General features: G+C 43.7%; 1 protein-coding gene across 2 annotated transcripts in view; it reads left to right on the top strand.

Moving 5' to 3' along the window:
* Positions 1 to 20,086, top strand: part of HDAC4 (histone deacetylase 4) — a 262,138-nt gene that overhangs the window by 85,125 nt on the left and 156,927 nt on the right. For both annotated transcript variants that reach the window (XM_050899544.1, XM_050899545.1), the window contains exon 3: positions 15,657 to 15,728. In XM_050899544.1, coding sequence (XP_050755501.1) covers positions 15,657 to 15,728 — 72 coding nt within the window. The remainder of the gene's footprint in view (positions 1 to 15,656; positions 15,729 to 20,086) is intronic.

Below are 20,086 nucleotides of genomic sequence, written 5' to 3' on the forward strand. Positions count from 1 at the left end.
TAGTGCATCCTGTTATGAGAAGAAAATCTGGAAGCAAGCTGGAGAGCCTCATTCGAGGGAGCCTGCCTTTGGGGTTGCTTAGCAAGCTGGGGGAGCAACCTGGGCATGCGGCGCGAATCGTGTTCAACAAGAAGGTCAGGTACTCAGGAGCTTTCTCGACCTTCAGTGGTTGTGAGGTGGTACAAGTTGCGCTTTTCTTGTTGGCAAGTAGCTTTTTCAGAGAGCACCTGAGTGATGGTGCTTGTGTTCCTTACCTGCTGGAGGACCTTGCTCTGAGTTAATGGCACAAGGCTGGCAATGACTGCCAGATGCGTGTGCTGGTGATTAATGCAATAAAAGGAAACATTCAATGCTTTCTTGGAACAGAAGGTCTGCATGTTGAAATCTGCCTAAAACCAAAACAAGGCCCTCCATAATCCTGGAAAGATCTGCTGCAGCTCTGGTGTAAGCTGAGGAGAGCCAGCTGGGAAGAGCTCCTTTATGAACTCCAAAATTCAATCACGAGCAGTTCAAAAAGTACATTAATGCCTGTGATGGGATTTCTGCCTTTCTGACAAGAAGCAAAAGGCGTGTTCTCGCTGTCAGTGTTGTTATCACAGCGTAAGAAGTCCTTTGCCGTCCTCCTCTCATGCGAGTGCAGACAGATACACCCTTACCCGTCTAACTGGCTTTCGTGGTCTCCATCCAGTGCTCTCTGTACAAAGTGGTCTTCCTGGCTCTAATATAAAGACCATAATTTCCACAGAAATACTTACTTAGAGTATTTTAAAATAAAACAGAGTCTTTTGATGCATGGCTCCACATTCTTGTCTTTAGTTAAAAATAAGCTTTCGTCTTTGGCACTTTTGGGGGGTTTGTTTCTTTTGAGAGTGAAGAGGCAGCTTTGAAGTTTGGAGTATGGTCACGCTGGGCAGAGCTGTTCTGAATCGCGTACGTTGTTTTAATTGCCGTTTATTCGTGTGCTTCCAGGATCGTTTCAGAGTTTAACTGATGATTTTGATTAAACGGTTGCCCTTTGCTGGGCACTGTCTCCATTGACTGTTTTGTCTTGAGCACCCTGAATTTAGCGCGTTGGGAAAGGATTTTGACCTCTGGATGTCAGTCATTTTTGGGGTGCCGCGCGGCAGCTTCACCATGAATTCGGTACGTAAAACCCTGGAGTCTTCAATGGGCTTAGGGTGAACTGCAGTTTAGGCTGCTAATAAGCACGGTCAGCTTGTCTCTGATCCTTAAAATGTTTGACCAAAAGGATTTTTCACTGGTGAGCAACAGATTTTATGCTGTTACAGGAACAGGCTTGGATCCGGAGAAGATAATCACATGCGAGGATGAGTTTCTTGGGAAGGTAGAGCTGCGGAGTCTGTGCAGGTACCCAAGGAAGATGCGTGCGGGTGGGTGAGCCGGCAGATGAGCCGGCCCTCCATCTGACTGCTGGCTCTTACCCCAATACAGCGGTACGAGCTGAAATGAGTCCTTGCCTGCTGTAGTTCAAATATATATTTAAATAGAAGTTCTTAGGATGAAGTGTTTGACCTAATGGATAGCACAGGTAACAGGTAGAAGGAAGCAAGGCATTTGCTTTCAGTCGAGCGAGCCCTGGCGCTGGGTAGGTGGGGGCGAGCAGGCTGATCTCGCTCAGGATGGGTTAATTATAAATTCTGCCAGTCTGATGGATGTATGTGGAACTGGAGGGAGCTGGGTTTAAACAAATTACACTGGCCTACATAATTCAAGCCCTGGGGGAGAAGGGGAGCTGTGGTTACTGCGATACATGGGGGATAAAGATGCGAGGCATGGGTGCTGACCCATGGAGCCGTTGTTGTTTCCGAGTGTGTTGTCCTGATGCACATCGAATAAAGTTGGTGTGGCAACAGGGAGGTGAGAAGAGCCCTCTCGGGGTCTCGCTCAAGCTTCTGGTGTTGTAGGTCTCTGACAAGCTGTGTATAAAGCAGACATGTCCAGTCCACCTTCCCTGACTGTGCTCTTTGTTTGTTTGGCTTTGATTGGAAGCTTTCTCAGATCTCTGAAGGATTTTTTCACTTGTGTGGGGTTTTCCCCAGTATTTCAGCTCTTGTTTTGTAGAAGAAAGGCTTGATGGAGCACTCTGAAAGGTTGAAACTCGAAGCCTTACACTCTGACAGCCACCTGGGACCCAGCAGCTCCATCAAACCCAAGTCCTGCTCTGTTTGCTGACCATCCTGTTTCCATGTCTCCGTATTTATTTTCCTCAACGAAAAATTCTCCCTTTTTTCCTCTGCTCTTTCCAATTTTGCCATCCACTCAAGAAGCTGCAGCTTGTAAGGCGAGAAGGCATCTGCTTACTAGTGAAATTGTAGATGGCTCCCATTGCCAGCAGTGTCCAGGGAGGGTTCCGAGCATCAGTTTCCTTTGCCTCTTTTCTCCCTGCCCTCTGCTTCATCCAGGAATTTTCCCCGGGTTAGCCTGCTTTCTGAAAGCATTAGTGTAATGGGTTGCTGAGTAATTATTATCACTTGCCATTTCTGCTGTGGAAAGGATCAGAGCCTTTGGACACAGCCTGCCTTGGAAACAGTTTCGTGGATGAGTCTCACTTAGCGTGTGCGCTAGCAAAATGCCGGGCTGGGGTGAGGAAGGAGACCCATGCCGTTTGGTTCCTGTAACATACAGTTGGTTCCCTCTTGAACGAGGCAAGCCTTTTCTCTGCTTGGGATCTCATTAGCTTGAACATAGCGTCCTGTGAGCCTGTGGGCAGGAGCTGGAATCTCGTTTGAAGCTGTAGAAGAGCCAGGCTATCTTTCAGCTGGATTTCTTCCTGACAGTTTATTCAACCGGAGAGAAGGGAAAATTAAGCAGGTTATTGAACCTTCTCTCCTGCCTTTAAAATGTGCTTCGTAGGTCTCCTTCTGCTGACAATGGCAGATAATTTCAAGTTTCTTTTTTTTTCCTTTCCTCGCTTCATTTTTGTATCGCCAATCAGTTTTTAAAACCTACTGAACTATTAGTTTTGATTAAAGTGGCATTATATCTGTGAATTTGTAGCTATCAAACGTGAATTCTTGCGTTCTGAATAGTCCGTGATTGTGAAATGGCTGGGTGCCAGCAGCACCTCTCCTGCTGAATGCCAAGGGGATCCTGTGGAGTTTGCTTTTTTTAGTGTGCTGAAGTTCATGGGATCTGTCTCAGCAGATTAAGCACCTCGCATTGATAATACTGATCTCCTGTAGACATATTTATCGGTGATTGTGGAATACTGGCTTTACCCCATTCACTTACCAAGAAGGATGGAAAGTTTTATTCACTTTTGATAAAAGGCTACATTAAAACTTTAAAAAAAAAACCCAACCAAAACACCATGCAGTTAGCAGGGAACAGGAACATTTTGAAGAATGGCCCTTGAAAGAGTCTGTTGGTTGAACATAATATTCCAGAGTTAAGTTTAATGCTTGGACTATGCTAATTTCTTGAGGACAGTCACCTTTTCAGATGGATAGCACCCTGCAGATGGTGGCAGATTGTACCCTCCTCCACTCTTGCCAGGAGCGTGTGCTCACTGACAGAATAAAAGCAGTAAGGATGAAGCTATCCGTAAGAGTTGATGAATCTCTTGCCTTTAAAATTGAAGTGCTTTGTGCCAGGGAAAATATCTATGAATGTATTTATAGTAATAAACAGCGTAGTCTCAGCTCCTTCATTGCAAGCGGGGAAATTGCCGTTCCACCAAGTCTGTGAAAGTGGAATCTACTTTTAGATACTTTGAAATGGTAGTCTTTTTTTTTCTCGGGGATTTAAAAATATCTGAAGTCCAAATTTTAGAAATCTGTACGTTAATTGACATGAAGATACTATATACGGACTATCTAAAGCTGGTAGATAATGGCTGGTATGATATCAGGAACAGGTAGACTGGGACAATTTTCCTGCTGCCTGGTGTTGATAGTCATTGACTTTCTATCGGATGGGGCTGGGATAATGGGGAAGGGCTGTGCGAAGTACCAGGTTGGTTCTGCGTGCAGCATCTCATCTGAGATGGATTTAATATCAGGACATAGCGGGATCCTGCAGACCCCTCCCTGAGTCTCGCAGCACACTGGGGAGTCGGGGACACAATGATATGTTTTATTCTCCATGTGGTGGAAACCCTGAGCTGTCCTGTTGGGGCTCGAGGTAGCACTAGGCGGGAGAAGGTGTTGGATGCCCACCACCAAATACCTTCTGATGTTGGCCGCAGAAGAGAGACTGCGGGAAATGATTGGGTAAGCTAAGCCTAAAATAGAGCCAGGTCTCTGACATAGTACTGTCCTGGTATGGCATGCTTAACGGTGACAGTGTGTATGAAATAAGATAGCAGTCTTTTCTGCCTGTAACTGGAGACGTAAAACTGTCGGGCGTTCAGATTGACCGGCGGCTGCGTGCAAGGAGGAGATCACCCACGGGAGGTCTTGAAGCTCTCAAGTGGAGGCTGAGCCGGCTCCCACCTTAGGAGTCAGAGCGCATTCGGGAACGGTTGGGACGCTGGTGTTCAATACACCTTTGTGGTAGGCTGCGTTTTGCTAGGTAGGTGTTTGGTGTTGAATGGGAGCAGGTATGTTTCTTGGTTTTTCCGTCTTGCCTGAGTAAGACTGAGTAATCTCTCAGACTACCAAGGTGCGACAAGTGATCCGGACGTAGGATACTTGTTTTGCTTCTACTGCAAGTGCGTGCTCGAGCTTGTCCGTAATTGGACTTTGTGGTTATTTTCTGTGTACCAAATGAGCTGGTTTTGAAACTTGTTACAGAAGAATGGAATGAAAAACAACATAAAATATGGCTATTTTTGGCTTAAAAGGAAAAATACACATTAAAAGTGTATTATACATGCTATTTCTTTAATGTGGTAATTCTTTCCTTTGTATTTTATTTTTTCTTCACTTAAAGCTTTGTCTGTCTGGGGAACAGTGGAAAGGCTGGCTGTAGGGGGTTCTGACTTTCCTTGCCCAAAGAGGGAAGCAAGCCTCCTGAAATGGCTAGCTGTTCCTTTTTGCTGTAATTATGTCAGACCATTTTCAGTGAGCTTTATCTCTTTGATCTAATTGATAGGTTACCACAGACCTTAGATTACTTGCATTTACATGTAAAGGATTATTTTATTACCGTGGATTTCCAAAATGACGTATCTTTCAAATTTTGTGCAGATGAAGTCATCAGAGTCTGCTGAAGAGACTGGAGATGGTCATGTTTAGCAGGAGTTGCGTTATCCTCCCACTGGGAAGAATTAAGGAAAATAATGGCATAGGAAGTAGAACACAATGCTTTTAAGATTTGGCATTTGAAAAGTAGTGTATTGTCATTTGGCTATTAATCTGTAAACACCTTGAGGATCACAGCGTTCCCTTTTTTAATGGTTCTTAGGTATTTGGCTTCTAGGATAACTTCCTAGTAATGTATTAAAGGTTGCTTTTCTTATTAACTGTTGCTGAGTATTACTTTTACCTTGATGTTAACCAAAGTGGGATCTGCTGGATTTATCTTTACTCGATTCTGGGTAGGAAAGCAGTACGAAGCTCTTGTAGACGTTACACCCGAGTGTCTTCTGACTCTTGTGAAATATTCATGTGGAGTATAATGCAAAAGAAAGCTTGAAACCCATCATAGTTCTTGCTTGCGAGGTGCTGAGCGCTGTGGTCTGCCGCTGGCTTCAGTGGAACGCTCCACCTGACATCTGGACCCATGAATGTCTCTGGAGCAATCAGTATTGTCAAGGGCACGAAGGAGGTTTACGATTCCAGATATGTCAGCCTCTCCTGTAACTGAGATGGACATCCGCCTGACCTAGTTTCTACTGCATCAAAAGTAAGAAGTCAGAATTATGAAAAATTAAATATACACAAGACCGTGCTGATGATGTTTATGCATTATGTCACTTGCTGGCAATGGAAGGTGGCTAACATGGATATTAGATGTAGCAGTAGTAATAATAATAATAATAAAACACCCCCCAAAACAACAATAAACAGAATTGGTTTGGCTTTCATCTAAATGGGTGTTTTCTTGATTATACTAGCAGGCCAAAAACTAACATATTTAGAGCCCAACTCAAATACAATTTTTTTTTTTTAATTGTCTCTTCTCCTTCTATCCCCCGTTCTGCCTGTGGATATCTGCAGCATGCTATTTTTACCATCCACCTTTAAAGTATGAGTAAATAGTGCTTACATAGTACGTTTGTTTTTGTTGAATTCTATAGGCTGTTGCGATGCACTGGGTTTTTATAGCAGTCACAGTCGATTCCAATTGAAACCATAATTGGTATTTCGACTTGATAGCTGCTGTAAATCTCAAAGAAGGGAAGAGAAGGATGCTCTCATTTTGTTAGGCTGCTTCTCTTTCGGATGCATAGTGCATCTTCCAGCTCTCTGGGCTAATTAAAATGCCATTACAGTACATGTGGTGCTACAATACAGTCTAGGGAGACTTCCAAAAATAGATTCTTGAGTGCAGACAAATTAGAGAGGAAATATGCACTGAGCATTTTCTCATAGGTTTAAAGAGAAATAATCCATTTGCTGCCTTAATTGCTTTCTTGTAAATGTTGAAGACTTTTTTTTCCTCTGTAAATTTCGAATGAGTAGACAAATAAATAATACGTCCGTGATAATTACTATTCTCATTACTGATATTTTAAGTTGTTTGTTGCACGCCATAGCTGTTAATATGCAAGTCAGGATGTTTTAGTGGACTGTGCTTAATGGTCAGGGACGGAGACTTTTATTCCTCAGCGATCCTATTTTAGCCGCCTAGTATCCCAAGGCTACAAGGTTAGTGCATGGTCTGGTTTTAGAAATACAGCAATACAGTTGACCAGAACCACCCACTCACCCACCCCAAATCCTGCCAAGAAGTAATGCAGATAAATACTGTTTGCAAGCAAAACAAACCCCCAACTCGCGTATAAAATGCGAGATACTTTTTATAATGTGACTGTGGTACGTATACACTGATAGTGGGGGAAAAAAACTAGACGTTCTTGGGCCTGGATGAGGTCCATGAAATTGCCGTGGGATTACATATGTAACGGAGACAGCGCATAACTCCCTGGGCAGTGCCGGTAAGGGTGAGGAGCTCTCACTTTACGCTGCGTGTACCTCCTCGTAAGCGGCTGACAGCAGCCTGATGACAAGGGACGAGGCTTGCACTGGCTTGTACACCGCCAGGCAGCCTTAATCAGAGGGAAGGAGCTGAGGGAAGGGGATGGAAGGCATGAAGAAGAACAGCTCGTGACTGTGATAGCAAGTACCTTGCAGAGGGTCAGGTCTGTGGAATTCAGCAGATGATGCTGGGGGGGTCGTGTACAGGCTGTGTGGGGTTGTTTTGAAGCTTGCTTTAGGACTGCATTTAGTCCGCTCCTTCAGATACGAGTCCCCATTAACGGCTGGAGCGTGTTAGGCTGGGCGTTTTGGGTTGAGTTTGAGGTGTATCCCCCCAAAAAAAAAAATCCAGTCTGTGTGCTCAGACTGCTCCATGATGCAACCAAAAATAGGGGATGTGGAAAAGTATGGGAAGTGGGGCAGCCAGGGGCGTGCTCCAAGAGCCGGCTCCCGATGCAAAGTGAAAGCGGATCCTGCCAAAGCTCCTCTTTGAACGTAACCCTGGTCAAGCGTGCAGTAGCTCGTCCCTTGAGTGAAGATAACTGTGAGGCTGATTCTGTCTTCGAGCTGTTCTATGAAGTGCAATATTGTTGTGTTTAAGCGTCTTTCAGTCGTGCCGTGAAGCAGACGGGAAGGTGGCATGGTTGGAGAGAAGGGGAATGGATCTCTCTCTCTTCTCTTTGTGAGACAAGTTCACAATTGTTTTACTAGAAAGCAGTGAGGAGAACGAGGTAATTGTTTGCTTGACGACAACTACAAATTCAGGAGTCATTGATCCAGACACATCCCCTTTCTTTCTGTCCTTAGCGAAAGCTTAATTTTAAATGTGAATGCACGCTCTTGAAAGGATGTGGTTGGGATAGTCTCTCAGATGCCAACTGATGGCTATTTATCCTGGGCTTACTGTCAGCCGCCTTGTTTTGCCTGAGGCTTTTTATCGATTGGGCACTGAGAAATTACAGCTTCTTTCTATTTTGGCTTGGAAGGCATGGGGGCAAGCCTTTGAGCTGTATCTTCCTGGGATAAAAATAGCCCAAATAATCTGGTAACTGCCTTGCGAGTGGTTTGCAAAGAAACGATTATCAAGTTCATCGCCAGTCACTTGGACTATTGCAGATGTCTTATTGGGATGTCTTATTGCTCAACAGTTTTCCTCTGCACTCGTTTTTGCTTATCTAGGAACTGGAAATACGTAAACAAAAAACTCTAGTTCCTACTGTATTACTCAGAACGGTAGAGCCCGTCGGAGGTTTTGCAGTTTGTGTGCCAAGCCCACCCCAAAACCAGCTTGGAAAGGAACCCGAAGCTGTGAATGGCAAGGGACAGTAGCTGCCTTGTGTGGAGGACATGGACTGGCAGTCTGATGGCAAGGTCTTAGGTTTTAGGACTTGTCGCTTACAGGAGGCATAATTCCCTGTCTTCTCAGAAATAACCGATTGCTGCTATTTAGTGAAGTGTTGTCCACAAAGTATATGACTAAAGAAGACCAGAAATGTATTTGGTCGAGAGGTCTCAAACTCCCTGCGTTAGCAGATAATTGCTCATCCTGAAAAAGTCTCGGGGCCACTATATTGTCTTCCCTCAAGTGAGAACAGACTGATGTTTTACTCATTTGTCACTGAACCTTGCATCCATCCATTTTCCAACTTGTCGTTGAATTCTGCATCTCGTGCTCCAAAGGGGGATCTCTGTGGCCTAAGGGCAAACCTGAGTTTTAAATGCATCTTTACTGCTCTTACCAGTAAATTGTGAACTACCGCAATGCGCTGGATATAATAGATCCAGCAGCAGATGATGACTGAGTGGGCTTTTTAAACCAGGTGTGTACTTGGTTTAGGGTGATCGATGCAGACCTGATTTTCTTACTGACGTGCCCCGTGTAGCCTCTCAAAGTGGGTTGTTGGGGGTTTTTTTGGTTGGTTTTTTTTGTGTTTTGTTGTTTGTTTTTTTTTAATAAAACTGGAGTAAAATCAAAACTTTTTTTGTCAGTTTGCCAGCCAGCCACACTGACAGAGAAACAAATCGTTTGCCTGCCTTCAACTTCACCTTGATCCATCCGTCTTGCTTTTCCTGTTACCTGTTTTTTTTTTGTTCTGCCTCTTGAAATTGTCCTGTCTTTCGGGAAATCAAATCCCAGTCAACAGTGCTGATTTTCTGCACCTCTTCCTCCTGCCCTTCTCTCCCGCCTTTCTTAAAATTTTACGTCTACAGCTCTGTAGGACTTTTCCTCTACTCTGGATGTCCTTTAAAGACAATTGTTCGTTGTTCATCACTTTACTCAAGGAGTTCAAGTAGGCCAGGGTGATTTGCATCAGGTCGAAAGATCTGAATGCATGGTAAAACTATATTTAAATAACCTCTTCGTTCCCAGTTCTGCCCTGCATTTTTAAACTCATCAGAGTTAATTATAGTAAGGCTGCTTATGGTTTTCTGTAAGAGCTCACTGAATGCTTCAACCTTCTGTTTTTATTCATTATTGGTCTTTTTTTTTTTTTTTTTTTTTTAGTTGAAGTAATGAAGCTGTACTTCCCTGTCCTTGTCTGTTTTGGTTTTGCCTTGGATGTTGTTCGTTTTGCTGCTTCATCTTTTCTGAGAGTTTTTATCCCTGCATGTTTCTGTCTTATTCTGGAGCGTACTGTAGCCATCTTGTCTTTGTTTTGCTATTTTCCACATGTTTAAATCCTGCAAACCCAGCTACTTCCAAACCTGTCCTGGCTATATTTTTTAAAGTAACTTAAACAACTCTTTGGAACAGACTAGGATAAAACTAAAGTGTTCAACTTCCCATGAATGAATAATGGCTTCATCTTATTAATTAATGAGTAGAAATACCCATCTGGAAATTAAGCTACACTAAATGTTCTCTAACTCGAGCCATAAATCAGACAGGCTGGTGTCTGCCTCTTCCCAGGCTCGATGGACGGTGCAGTTTGTCTTTCCCTTGCGAGCACCTTGGACTGGACAGTCCGCAGGCATCATTTCATCGCCGGCTGCCGTCAGCCCTGGGATTGATCTGCCCAGTTCAGCCTCCCTGGTACAGCTGGGACAACTCACCCCTGTGCTTTCCTGATATTTTTGATGAAATCGTTAGGTTGATTCATACAGAACCAATTCAAGAGGACGTTTTCTTGACAGTTATTTTTAGTAGCTTACGAAAAATTTGCCTAGTAGAGAGCTCGAAAATATTTTGTAGGTAATCTGGTTTGTCTCAGTACTATTCAAACCAGGGTTTGTGGCTTGTCAAAGAGTCAAATCGTGATTGCATGGTTTGACCTCTTTGCGCTTTCTTTGCCTGTCCGTGGCGGTAAGACAAGCTGCTTCCCATCCCTGTCCCCTTTTTGGGAACTGCAGAAGCACCCCTGTGATCCCTTCTAGGCGGTAACAGGGATAAAACTATAGAGCTGTGCGCGGCACAGATAATTTTAGCGTCTTCTGTGTTTTTTCTTTTAGTTTTGTAATTGCCAAAGCTTTCTCTGTAGATACGTGGTGAAGCGTGGAGAGGATTGGAGCTGAATACTTCGTAAAGGTAGGAGGTGGGGGTAAAACTTTTTTGTAATGGAAACTGATTGTATTCATTTTGGCATTTGCAGACCCAGACCGCTCTTTATCTTAGTGCTTTCTAAGCATTGGCTAAACCGTCGTGCTTTTCCCTTTGTCACACAAAGGTCAATTATACATCGACTGATTTAGGAGAGAGTCTCCAGTAATGGTGGTAAGACAACCCAGTGCGGCAGTAGCAGAAAATACGCTTTTCTTGAGGCTTAGATCCCCCCAGGTGACCAGTTTATCTTCAGTGTGATGGTGCAAGAGGATCTGTGAACCAACATGGTTGAATATGCAAAACACAGGGATTATTATTTTTTTTTTTTTCCCTCTTTTAAAGTTTTATAGAGCACATAATCACAGCCTAGGACTCGAAACCCCTGCATCTTTCAGTGGTCGGTTCTCAGGATTTTTTTAACGGATAATTCTTTAAAAGTTTGACATCAGTTTAGCTCATCTATTTGAGAGAAGGAATCAATCAAAGCAAGTGCTTTTGTCGGCAGTAGTATTGCTGAGCAAGGAGGAATCCTGGTATATTGGGTGTGGATTTTAGTACTTGATCAAAATTTGATGTAGCACAGTTAGGATTTTAAAGCCTTCCTTCAGACCGATGTAAGGGACGCTTCTGCTCCTTTCAGAAAGCTTAAGGTTTTTCGTTGCTTTGGTTTGGGTTTTTTTTGGTCGGGATTGTGTTGGCAGTAGATGTGATGCTTCATTAAATGCAGTGGTATTTTAAATTTCCTAATAAACTGATCGCCTAGGCTCTTGAAATGAATTTATTTCTTTGCTTCTTGTAGCATCTTTAGCTCATTGTAGGAAGCTGAGGAGACAACAATGTTTAACTGCTTCAAGAGGCCAAGTTTGTGTTCTGGGGGTTTTTTTTTTGCTTTGTTTTTGGGCTCAAAAGCCAAGCTAACTCTGCATCTGCAGCAAAGTTTTGAGTTCGAGATGCTCAGTTTTTTGTCGAGTGAAGCTCATTGATGGTACAAAACATCACAGCTTTGAGTAATACAGATATTGTGCAACGACCACAATCCAGAGCCAAAGGATATTTCGTATCCAAAGTCGCTGACCCGATGCAGGGCTGTGGTGATTTTGGGGAATCTCCTGCAGTATCCTGACAGCAAGCGGTGTCTGAAACCAGATAGACTCTGCCTGCATTTATGGAGGCGGCTGGAATAAGAGTTTTTGGCTTTGGCCTACAGCTGTTGGGATGCTGCTGGGAAAAGGATAACACTTGAGTTCCAACTTGGGGAGTCTGGTTACAGAGCACAGGCTTCTCTTAAATATGTGCCACTTCTGCAGCGAGGCACAGTAGCTGCATAAAATGAGCTTGAAATCTCTCCGAGGTGCCGGCTTTTTCACTGCTGCTCCTGTTTTGTAGTAACGGAGAAGGTGTGTGTATGGGGAGCAATAGAGCAGAACGCGTGTTTGTTTGCAGCTACCTCAATTAAAAATAAAACAAACCCAAAACTCCCCTAGATGCTAGAAAGCGAGTAAATGGAAATGTCTTCAACATTGCTTTTGCTTCTCAGCATTTTATTAACTGTGGAGATGCCAGGGATGCTTGTTCCCACTGCGGGGCTACTGCCTGCAACCACAGCATGGGGATGCCCTGGTGCCACAGCCGTGATGGTTGGGTGCCGCAACCTCTGCGCAGCAACCCGCAGGCTTGCGTCTTCACCCCTCCCCATCGAGAGGTGGAGGTGCATTTGCAGAGGGAGTGAATGCAGGCGCTCAAAGCGTGTCCCGGATCATCCCATGGGGCTGAACGGGGCCTGCTTGGATGTGCAAGCTCCTCTCCTGCAGCCGGAAGATGATGCACCTTGTGGTACCCACCCGCAAGTCGCACGAGAGAGGAGGACACAGAGGGCTGGGAAAGAAGGTGGTAGGTTACTGGGAGCAAGGAGGGTGAAATGATTATGGTCTGGACATACCTACCCAAAGGGTTTGTTTGGTTTTGGTTGTTTTTTTTTTTTAAAAGTCTCCTTACGGTACCCAGCTTCTACAAGTAGCATATTATTTGCTGTGTTGTGATTGCTGGGTGCGTGTGCTTAGTGTGGTGGGTGTGAGATCACTTGCCTTCCCCTTGACGAACAAGCTATGTGCCAGCTTGTGTGTTTACATCTTATTTTAACCTTTTTGTAATCCATACTAGTAGCCTGGGAGAAGAGGTGCCTTATACAAATACCTCCTGATAAACTGCCCCCCCCCCCCTTTTTTTTTTTAACAAATCGAGGTTTGTTTTTTTTAATCACTCAAGACAGCAAATACAGAACCTCGGTCTCACATAGTTTGGTTTCACTTCCAGTGTTTAAGGCTTCAGTGCTTTAAAAGATATTCTTAAATGTTCTTCTGTGATTAGCCTATTACTCATTTTGAAACAAAGATTGAAGAGTGTTGGTTTGTGGTGGTTTTTTTTTAATTAGTTGAAAAATGTAGGTACTTTATTTCTTCAAAGTGTTTAAAAAAAAAAAAAAGGTCTTAAAAATCCCCCCTAACCAACACTTTCGTTAGTGATCTCTGATGCACTGGTGAGACTGAAAATTCACAACAGTGCGGGAGGAAGTCCACGGACAACAAAATAAAAAAGCCTCTATCAGTTTGGTCGGCTTCGAAGCGGGTTACCTGCTTCGTGCAGGTGCCCGGCCGTGGTGTCTGGCCAGCCAGGTGAGCCTGCTGAAATAGCTGATGCTGCAGACTTATGCTAGAAATAGGTGGGCTCTTGTCAGTTGTTCTCTGCCAGCATCTTCCTACCGCTGGAGGTGCGGGTTTAACGTGAAACTTGTTCAAAACTGCTGGATTTAGCATGAGAAAGGGCACCTTCCCTCCAACAGCCTCGCTGCGAATGGGTGTTTTCATCAAAATTGACCTGGATTTGTCTCGCAGAGCACCTGGGCTGCTGGTACAAGGCTCTGTTTTGTAGATGGGTCCTTCTCCTCTGAAGGCACGTCTTCATCTGAAACAGCTCGGCGGAGAAGCCGAAAATACTCCGCTCCCCAGGAAAACGCAGGGGCTCCCGGGGCTGTTCTCGCCTCTCCCTGCTGCGTGCTCCCTTTTCCCGGATGCGCTCTCCGGCCAAGCCGCAGCGTGTGCCGGAGCGGGTACGCGTGCCGTGCCGGCTGGCTTCTGGGGCGGCTGCTGCTTCGTTGCTAGGAGAGCCCAGCAGAGTGGTGTGTGTGTGTAGATACATATATATGTGTGGTGGTTTGGTTTTTTTTTGGTTGTTTTTTTTTTTTTTAAGCCGCTGGCAGGCTGAAAAGATTGAGTTTTGGGAGCTGCTCGTGGTCCCTGGGCGATGCTGGCATGTTCAGCGCAGAAACGTAGCGAAGGCTTCAGCAGCAAGTAGGGTTGCAGTTCACCAGTGAATTAAAAAAATCACTAATGAGGGCTGAGATAGCAAATGCCTGTCTTACAGAAAAAACAAGGCTGTAAAACCCGACATTTTAGTAACCAGGGAGGATCACGGTTTTTTGCTATCCATTTACGCTCTTTGATCTGCAGTGACCACCGGGTTGTGAATCTCGAGAGGCCGATGGCTGAATGTTGTTTAAAATAGCGATGTTTCGCTCTGCCCCTTCAATCCACTTGCCTCCTCATTTATTGCCATTCGCTGCTACTTGTGCAGGTGAAGCTCAGCTGGCCAAGCGTCAGCCCACCGACGCTGCAGGTTGGCCGCTCCGGCACAGCAAGCCCAGCCACTCTCTTGGCTCTAGAAGTAACAAACCAAAAGGCAAAAAAAATTATAATGTGAATAATCTATGTGACTTGTTTGAGAAGGAGAACTCGGCATGGTTATAGTGTAATTTATTGACACGTTGCCTGAGGCTGCACTGATCCTTGGGTATGGTCACGGGAGGCAAACCCATGCAAGTGATGGAGAAGACCCAACTATGCTTTCTCTCCAGAAACCTGGAATGGAGAAAATACGGAGAAGAAAACTGTGTGATTTTTAATTTTTTTTTTTTTTTTTAATTTTGTGTGTTTTTTAACATTCCACTGACATCTTAACATTTTTATAATACTGTCCTTTGCTTAGACTGAGAGAGATGGGGGGGCTGCTTTGATGTCTCCAGGCAGGGTTTGGCTTGATGGTATCTGTGCTGCAGCACAGAGTGCGGAAAGGCGTTAGAGGAGAACAAGTGAGACAGAACCGGCAAAGGTGGAGATATCTCAAACCCATTCGAGTTCCACTGTAAATAAGTTTTCTGTAGTCAAGTATTCATAATTGAAGTACTGAAAACGTAATTTAGCATTTTTTGCTTCAAGTTTTATTGGGGGGGGGTAGATGGGAGGGGAATGGGTGACTAGAAAGTCTGGTCTGGCAGTCTACAGCAAGTAGGTATTGTGTTCTTCTGTTTTAACTCTACCTGAATGCAAGATACAATCTTTGAAATATTTTAAATAGAGAACTGCTTCAGCAAGATGGATTTCTGCATATCATTTACAAAGTATGTTTTTAATGCCTTTCTGAAATCCAAACTTATGCAAAATGGGGCTTGTTATGCATGTCCATGCATTTTAATCTCCTGCAGTGATTTGTCAGTTTTCCTTAACATCTCCCTGGCATATTACAGTCATTCTTCAACTTCGCTTCACAGGGCTGCGTTTCTGTCTTAACTCACTCAGTTCTCTGCGCAAGGAATGAATTGCAATTTAGTTATTGTATGGTAAGGTTTATAAGATGACGTACCTATTTCCTTGGATTGGGATCAGTACCAGTGGTGGATTTAAAGACCAGGAAAACCTGAGTGCAATTGGGGCTACAGTATCTTTTATTTTATGCTTTAGTGTAAGCAGTTGTTATGCAGCTGTCCTGTTAATGTTCTTGTTTCTATTGATTTGTGGTACTTGTGTGTTTCTGTTTTACATTGATAATTGGTTAGTAATTTTTTTTTTTTTTTAAATTTCTGCTTGGAGTGTCTAAAATAGCTCAGCTAACCAAAGAGTTGATGTGATTTTTTTTTTTTTATTTTATTTTTTTAATTTTTTTTTTCCCCCTCTTTCCAGATGGGCTTTCTGGCAGAGACCAGCCAGTAGAACTGTTGAATCCACCTAGAGTGAACCACATGCCTAGCTCTGGTAAGAAGAAACTTTTATTAAATGTTGTTCCTATTCTGGGAATGCAGTAAAATATTCTGCAGCTCTATCTTGCAAGTGGGAGAGCAAAATGCAAATGTAAAATGCTGGAACAAAGTGTGTTAGAACTTGCACACATGTACTTTCCCAGGCTGGGTGAGTGGGATTTGGGAGTGGAGGGAGGATGGAGCACAGCAGCCTTGGGAGTCTTAAATAGCTCAGCCCTCACCCTTGGCAGGGGGCTGAGGAGAGCCTAACCTGGTTGGAGCTGCTTGTTTTTTTTCCTTAGAAAGGAGAGGACAGCAGAACAAAGCAGCACCTTACGAGTCTTTTCACAGCCTAAAAGGAGCGCTGTGAAGCAAAAGGAGGGTTTTTGAGCTGCTGCTCCCATTAAGGAGAAATCTCCCTGTGTTGAAATGAGGAGCCAAACACAGGCTGATCAAAGCGTATCACGCTGGGCTCTGGGCTGTTTGCTTTTCTTCTCTCTTGTAATGATCCTGCTACGGTGTCTCTTGGGTCTTGTCCTTCTGGTATGAAGCAAGCACAGCAGCCACAGTGTTCGTCCTGGAGACTCTCTGCTCCTCGTGGAGCTGGGAGAGATCTTACGGCTCACAATTGCAGCACTACAAGCGATGGAAACCAAAGTTTTGGTTACAATACATGAAATGGTGTGGAAAGCAGGCTGCCGCTGTCTTTCATGTTTCCCCCTTTTCCCTTCCAAAAGTGTTTTGTTTCCAGGTGCGAACAGATAGAGATATTTATACTAGGGATGATTTGGTACGTGAAGCATTATCTACTTTCCAGGTAGGAGCTCGAGTTTTCCAAAAACGCAACTTTCCCTTCTCTGCTGCCTTCCAAAATGCCTTTAGGTCCTTTTATATTAAGGAAGAGATCTCGCAAAAGATCTAAGCGCTTCTGGTAATGCAAGTTGGAAAAATGTAAACGAAGCTTATTCAAAACAACTTCAGTAGATTAGGGGGGAAAAATGAGCTGTGACCTAACCTAGATTTTTGTGCGCTTAAATGCGTATTTGGGGAAGGAAACTTTTAAGGAGGTAGAGCTATTGTGTTGGGAAAAAAAGGAGGAGATCCTCGTTTATCAGGTACGAATGTTTGGCTTCGGATTCTGAGAAATCTTTCTTCCCTCCGTGTGCTCCAAAACTTGTCTGTCAGGTAAGGGAGGTTATATTTTCCTAACCCAAAGAGCGATTCTCATTTTAAGACTACCGTGGTAACACAGGTCAACTTAAAGGTTTTACTCCCCATTTCGTATCCATGTGCTAGATTGAATTTTGTGGCTTTGCACAAGAGGAGTCCCTGTCCTCTTTTCTGTCAGTAGATTAATGGCTAGTATTGTGAATGTGATGGGGTTTAGTCTTTTACTCTTTTTTTCTTCTTTTTTTTTTTTTCTTTTTGGGGGGGGAATTGGTTTCGTTGTTGCTTGTTAAGTTTAATGTTTCCTTTTGAGATATTTCGGGACAAAGGCTGATGCTGATTAACAACTTGGGTAACCTGCTGGTAGAGTTCGGTGTGCTCTGGCTATTTTTCCCCAGATGAAAGGAGGCTTTTTTTAAGGTGTTATGGACTCGTACAGGATTTATGGAGTTGTTACTGTTTGGACTCCATTTTGAGTATTTTTAATAGCTCGCCTGTATGCCTACTGTGAAAAAATAAACAGCTAGCCATCACTGGGGAGCTGTGCTCGTGCTAAGCGGGCGGAATGTGAGATAGGCAGCGACGTCTCTTTGTCGAATGACTGCTGCCAGCGTTTGAGCCGTGGGAATTCCTGTCTCGTGCTGGAAAGCTCGGGGTGGTTGAGCGTGTAATGGGCGAAGGGTAGGACCGACTGGGAATGAAAAATGTGACCTCATGCAAGAAGCAGCATTGCCTCTGGACAGTGGTCACCCAGGTACTTTTCGCCCAAGACCCTACGCTTCTTCAGTTTCTGCTAAATTCTGGAGAAATCTTTTCAGCCCCACAGCGCGCACGCGGACTGGAAATGTCTCTCTTATATTTTGATTTGCAGAACGGTAATTAAAACCTGGAAGCACAGTGTTTGGCAAAAAGCAAAAAGATGTTTCGGCATGTTTGTAAATGCAAGCAAGTATCATTGATCTTGGAAGTGGCTCATCAGCTGGCTTTCAAGTGTGGTGCCTGCCTATACCTATGTTTCCTGATGGGTTTTTTAAATTACTGTTAGAAGTGGCTGTCAGTTTGAGGGAGTTACCCACTTGGGCAAACCATTGTCATGTCTGGTTTTTATCATTATTACCTTTAGGAGTTTGCTGCAGATCCTTCTGAGAGAAGAAAGAAGTAATACCAAGTATTGCTCTGGAAAAACAAGTTATGTGTGGGTTTGTGGGGTGTTGTTCCAAGTCTCAGGCATGGCTGAAATAATGGTGTTGAAAAACAGCTTAAGGAAAAAAAGTGCTTAATTATGTCCTGGGATATTCTGTTTAAAACCTTATCTCATCCTGGTTACGGTAAAGCGGCTGATTTGTAGCCCTCATGATGAATAAACTTGAGCAGACGATGAGCCTTTATCCCCAGAACTACATTTCTAGTTCAGATAAAATCATTGCGGTGTACTTGTAGGAAACCAAAATGTTTTCTCTTTGACATGAACGAAGCAAAGGAGAATTTCGATCCTTGTTAGTTGTTCTTCTCTGATGTAAAGGGGTGAGAAAGGGATGTACAACAGCCACCTCGTAAACATGCTCTGTTCTGTGGAAGCATCTCAAGTACAAAATCAAAATGTTTAGAACATTTTTATGAAACCATTTTAGGTGTGAATTGGGTTGGGTAGAATGGAGTTCAGTCATCGACAAGGTGTGGTTTTAGGAAAAATGATTTCTCTCTCTGCTTTTTGCATAAATTAAGGATTAATTTGAGGAAGGGAAACATTTTTCTCTTTTCAAAAATGTATCACCCATAATTAGTGCTTTTGAATTTTAGTTGCTTGTAAAAGTAAAACGAGACAAAACCCCCACAACCCATCTTGCACAGGAATATAATAAGCTGTTTGATAATGCTGCTTTCTCTTTTTCTGGCTTCAGAATATTACTGCATCTTTGGCCCGGGGGAGAAAGGGGCAACGTTGCTTTTCCTTAACTTTTACTTGCCGAATTCAAAGATCTTCAGAGCAAGGACTACACAGATTACTTTTAGTTCATGTTACACACAAAATCTCATGGTGATTAAGAGGCCAAGTTTAGCGGGAGAGAAAGCTTCTCAGATACGTGGGCACAGAGGTGGCCGCTGCCTGGTTTTGATGGGTGGCAGTGGCTCGCTTGCAGAAAGGTGGAGGAATGGGTCCTGCAAGTTAGCATACTGGTTTTAACACATTTTTTTTGTGTTTTACAGTATTTTTCTTCTTTTTAGAAGTGAACTTAGCTGCAGTCTGCATAAGGGGACTGATTCATATGTAAGGAGGGAGGGACAGAGCTCTCTTGTCCTCTTACTTTTTCTTCCTGTGCTTTTAAACTGAGCAATGCTATGCCTTTCCCATAGTGCGAAGCTGGGGGGCCAGTCTTAAAGACCTCGACTGTGTAAATATCTCGATATATTGTAGATAATCCTCTTAAAAACATCACTTGTGTACCGTTGATACCATCCTTGAGATTTATCAAATAGATCTTCATTAAGCATACTTTGTTAGAATGAGTTGTCTGTCTTTATAAGGCTGTGTTTACAGTACTTTAGATAAGTACCTCCCCTAAGTCTTTTCAGTTTTTCTTGTTGGTATAAACTTTATAGTTGCTCATTTTGTTACTGTCCTGGTTTCGGCTGGGACAATACAATCTTAAGCAATTTCTTTAGTATTAGAAATGTGAAAACAGCTTGATATCTGTGATAAATAGGTAAAATGCTAGAATTAAATAAGATGGAAACTAGTCCTTTTTAAACTTAAAAGCTTTAAGTAATAAACCTGCAAATTGGGATGAACCGTCTCAGCTGACCAGCCGTCTTTCCCCACTGTGCTGGTCATGGCCTAATGTGAAGTTCTGGGGATATCTGTGTACGGTACAATTACTGAATTAGGAAAGAAATTCCCCTTCCCGTGGCATTTCTATTGGCTTTTCAGGGATGCGTTCCCAAGTTGTGATAGAAGTAGTAGTGAAATCATGTAACACTGCTGTGGTTGAGTGCAGCTGACAAATAGTTTGCGTTGGGACATATCCATTGCAGAATACAGATGTATGGAGAGGTTGAGGAAAAGATGCTGGGCTTCTTGCCCCTGAGGTGAAGACCTCGCTCTGGCCGCTCTTGCGGATCAGAGGGAAAGCTGCTGCGTGCCTTCTTGAGGTTGTTCTCCATCTGTCATCGGCAAACCACTGGTGGTCTGTGAGGCCGTCGTGCATG

The sequence above is a fragment of the Gymnogyps californianus genome, chromosome 7 (genome assembly GCF_018139145.2).
Source record: "Gymnogyps californianus isolate 813 chromosome 7, ASM1813914v2, whole genome shotgun sequence".
NCBI lineage: Eukaryota > Metazoa > Chordata > Aves > Accipitriformes > Cathartidae > Gymnogyps > Gymnogyps californianus.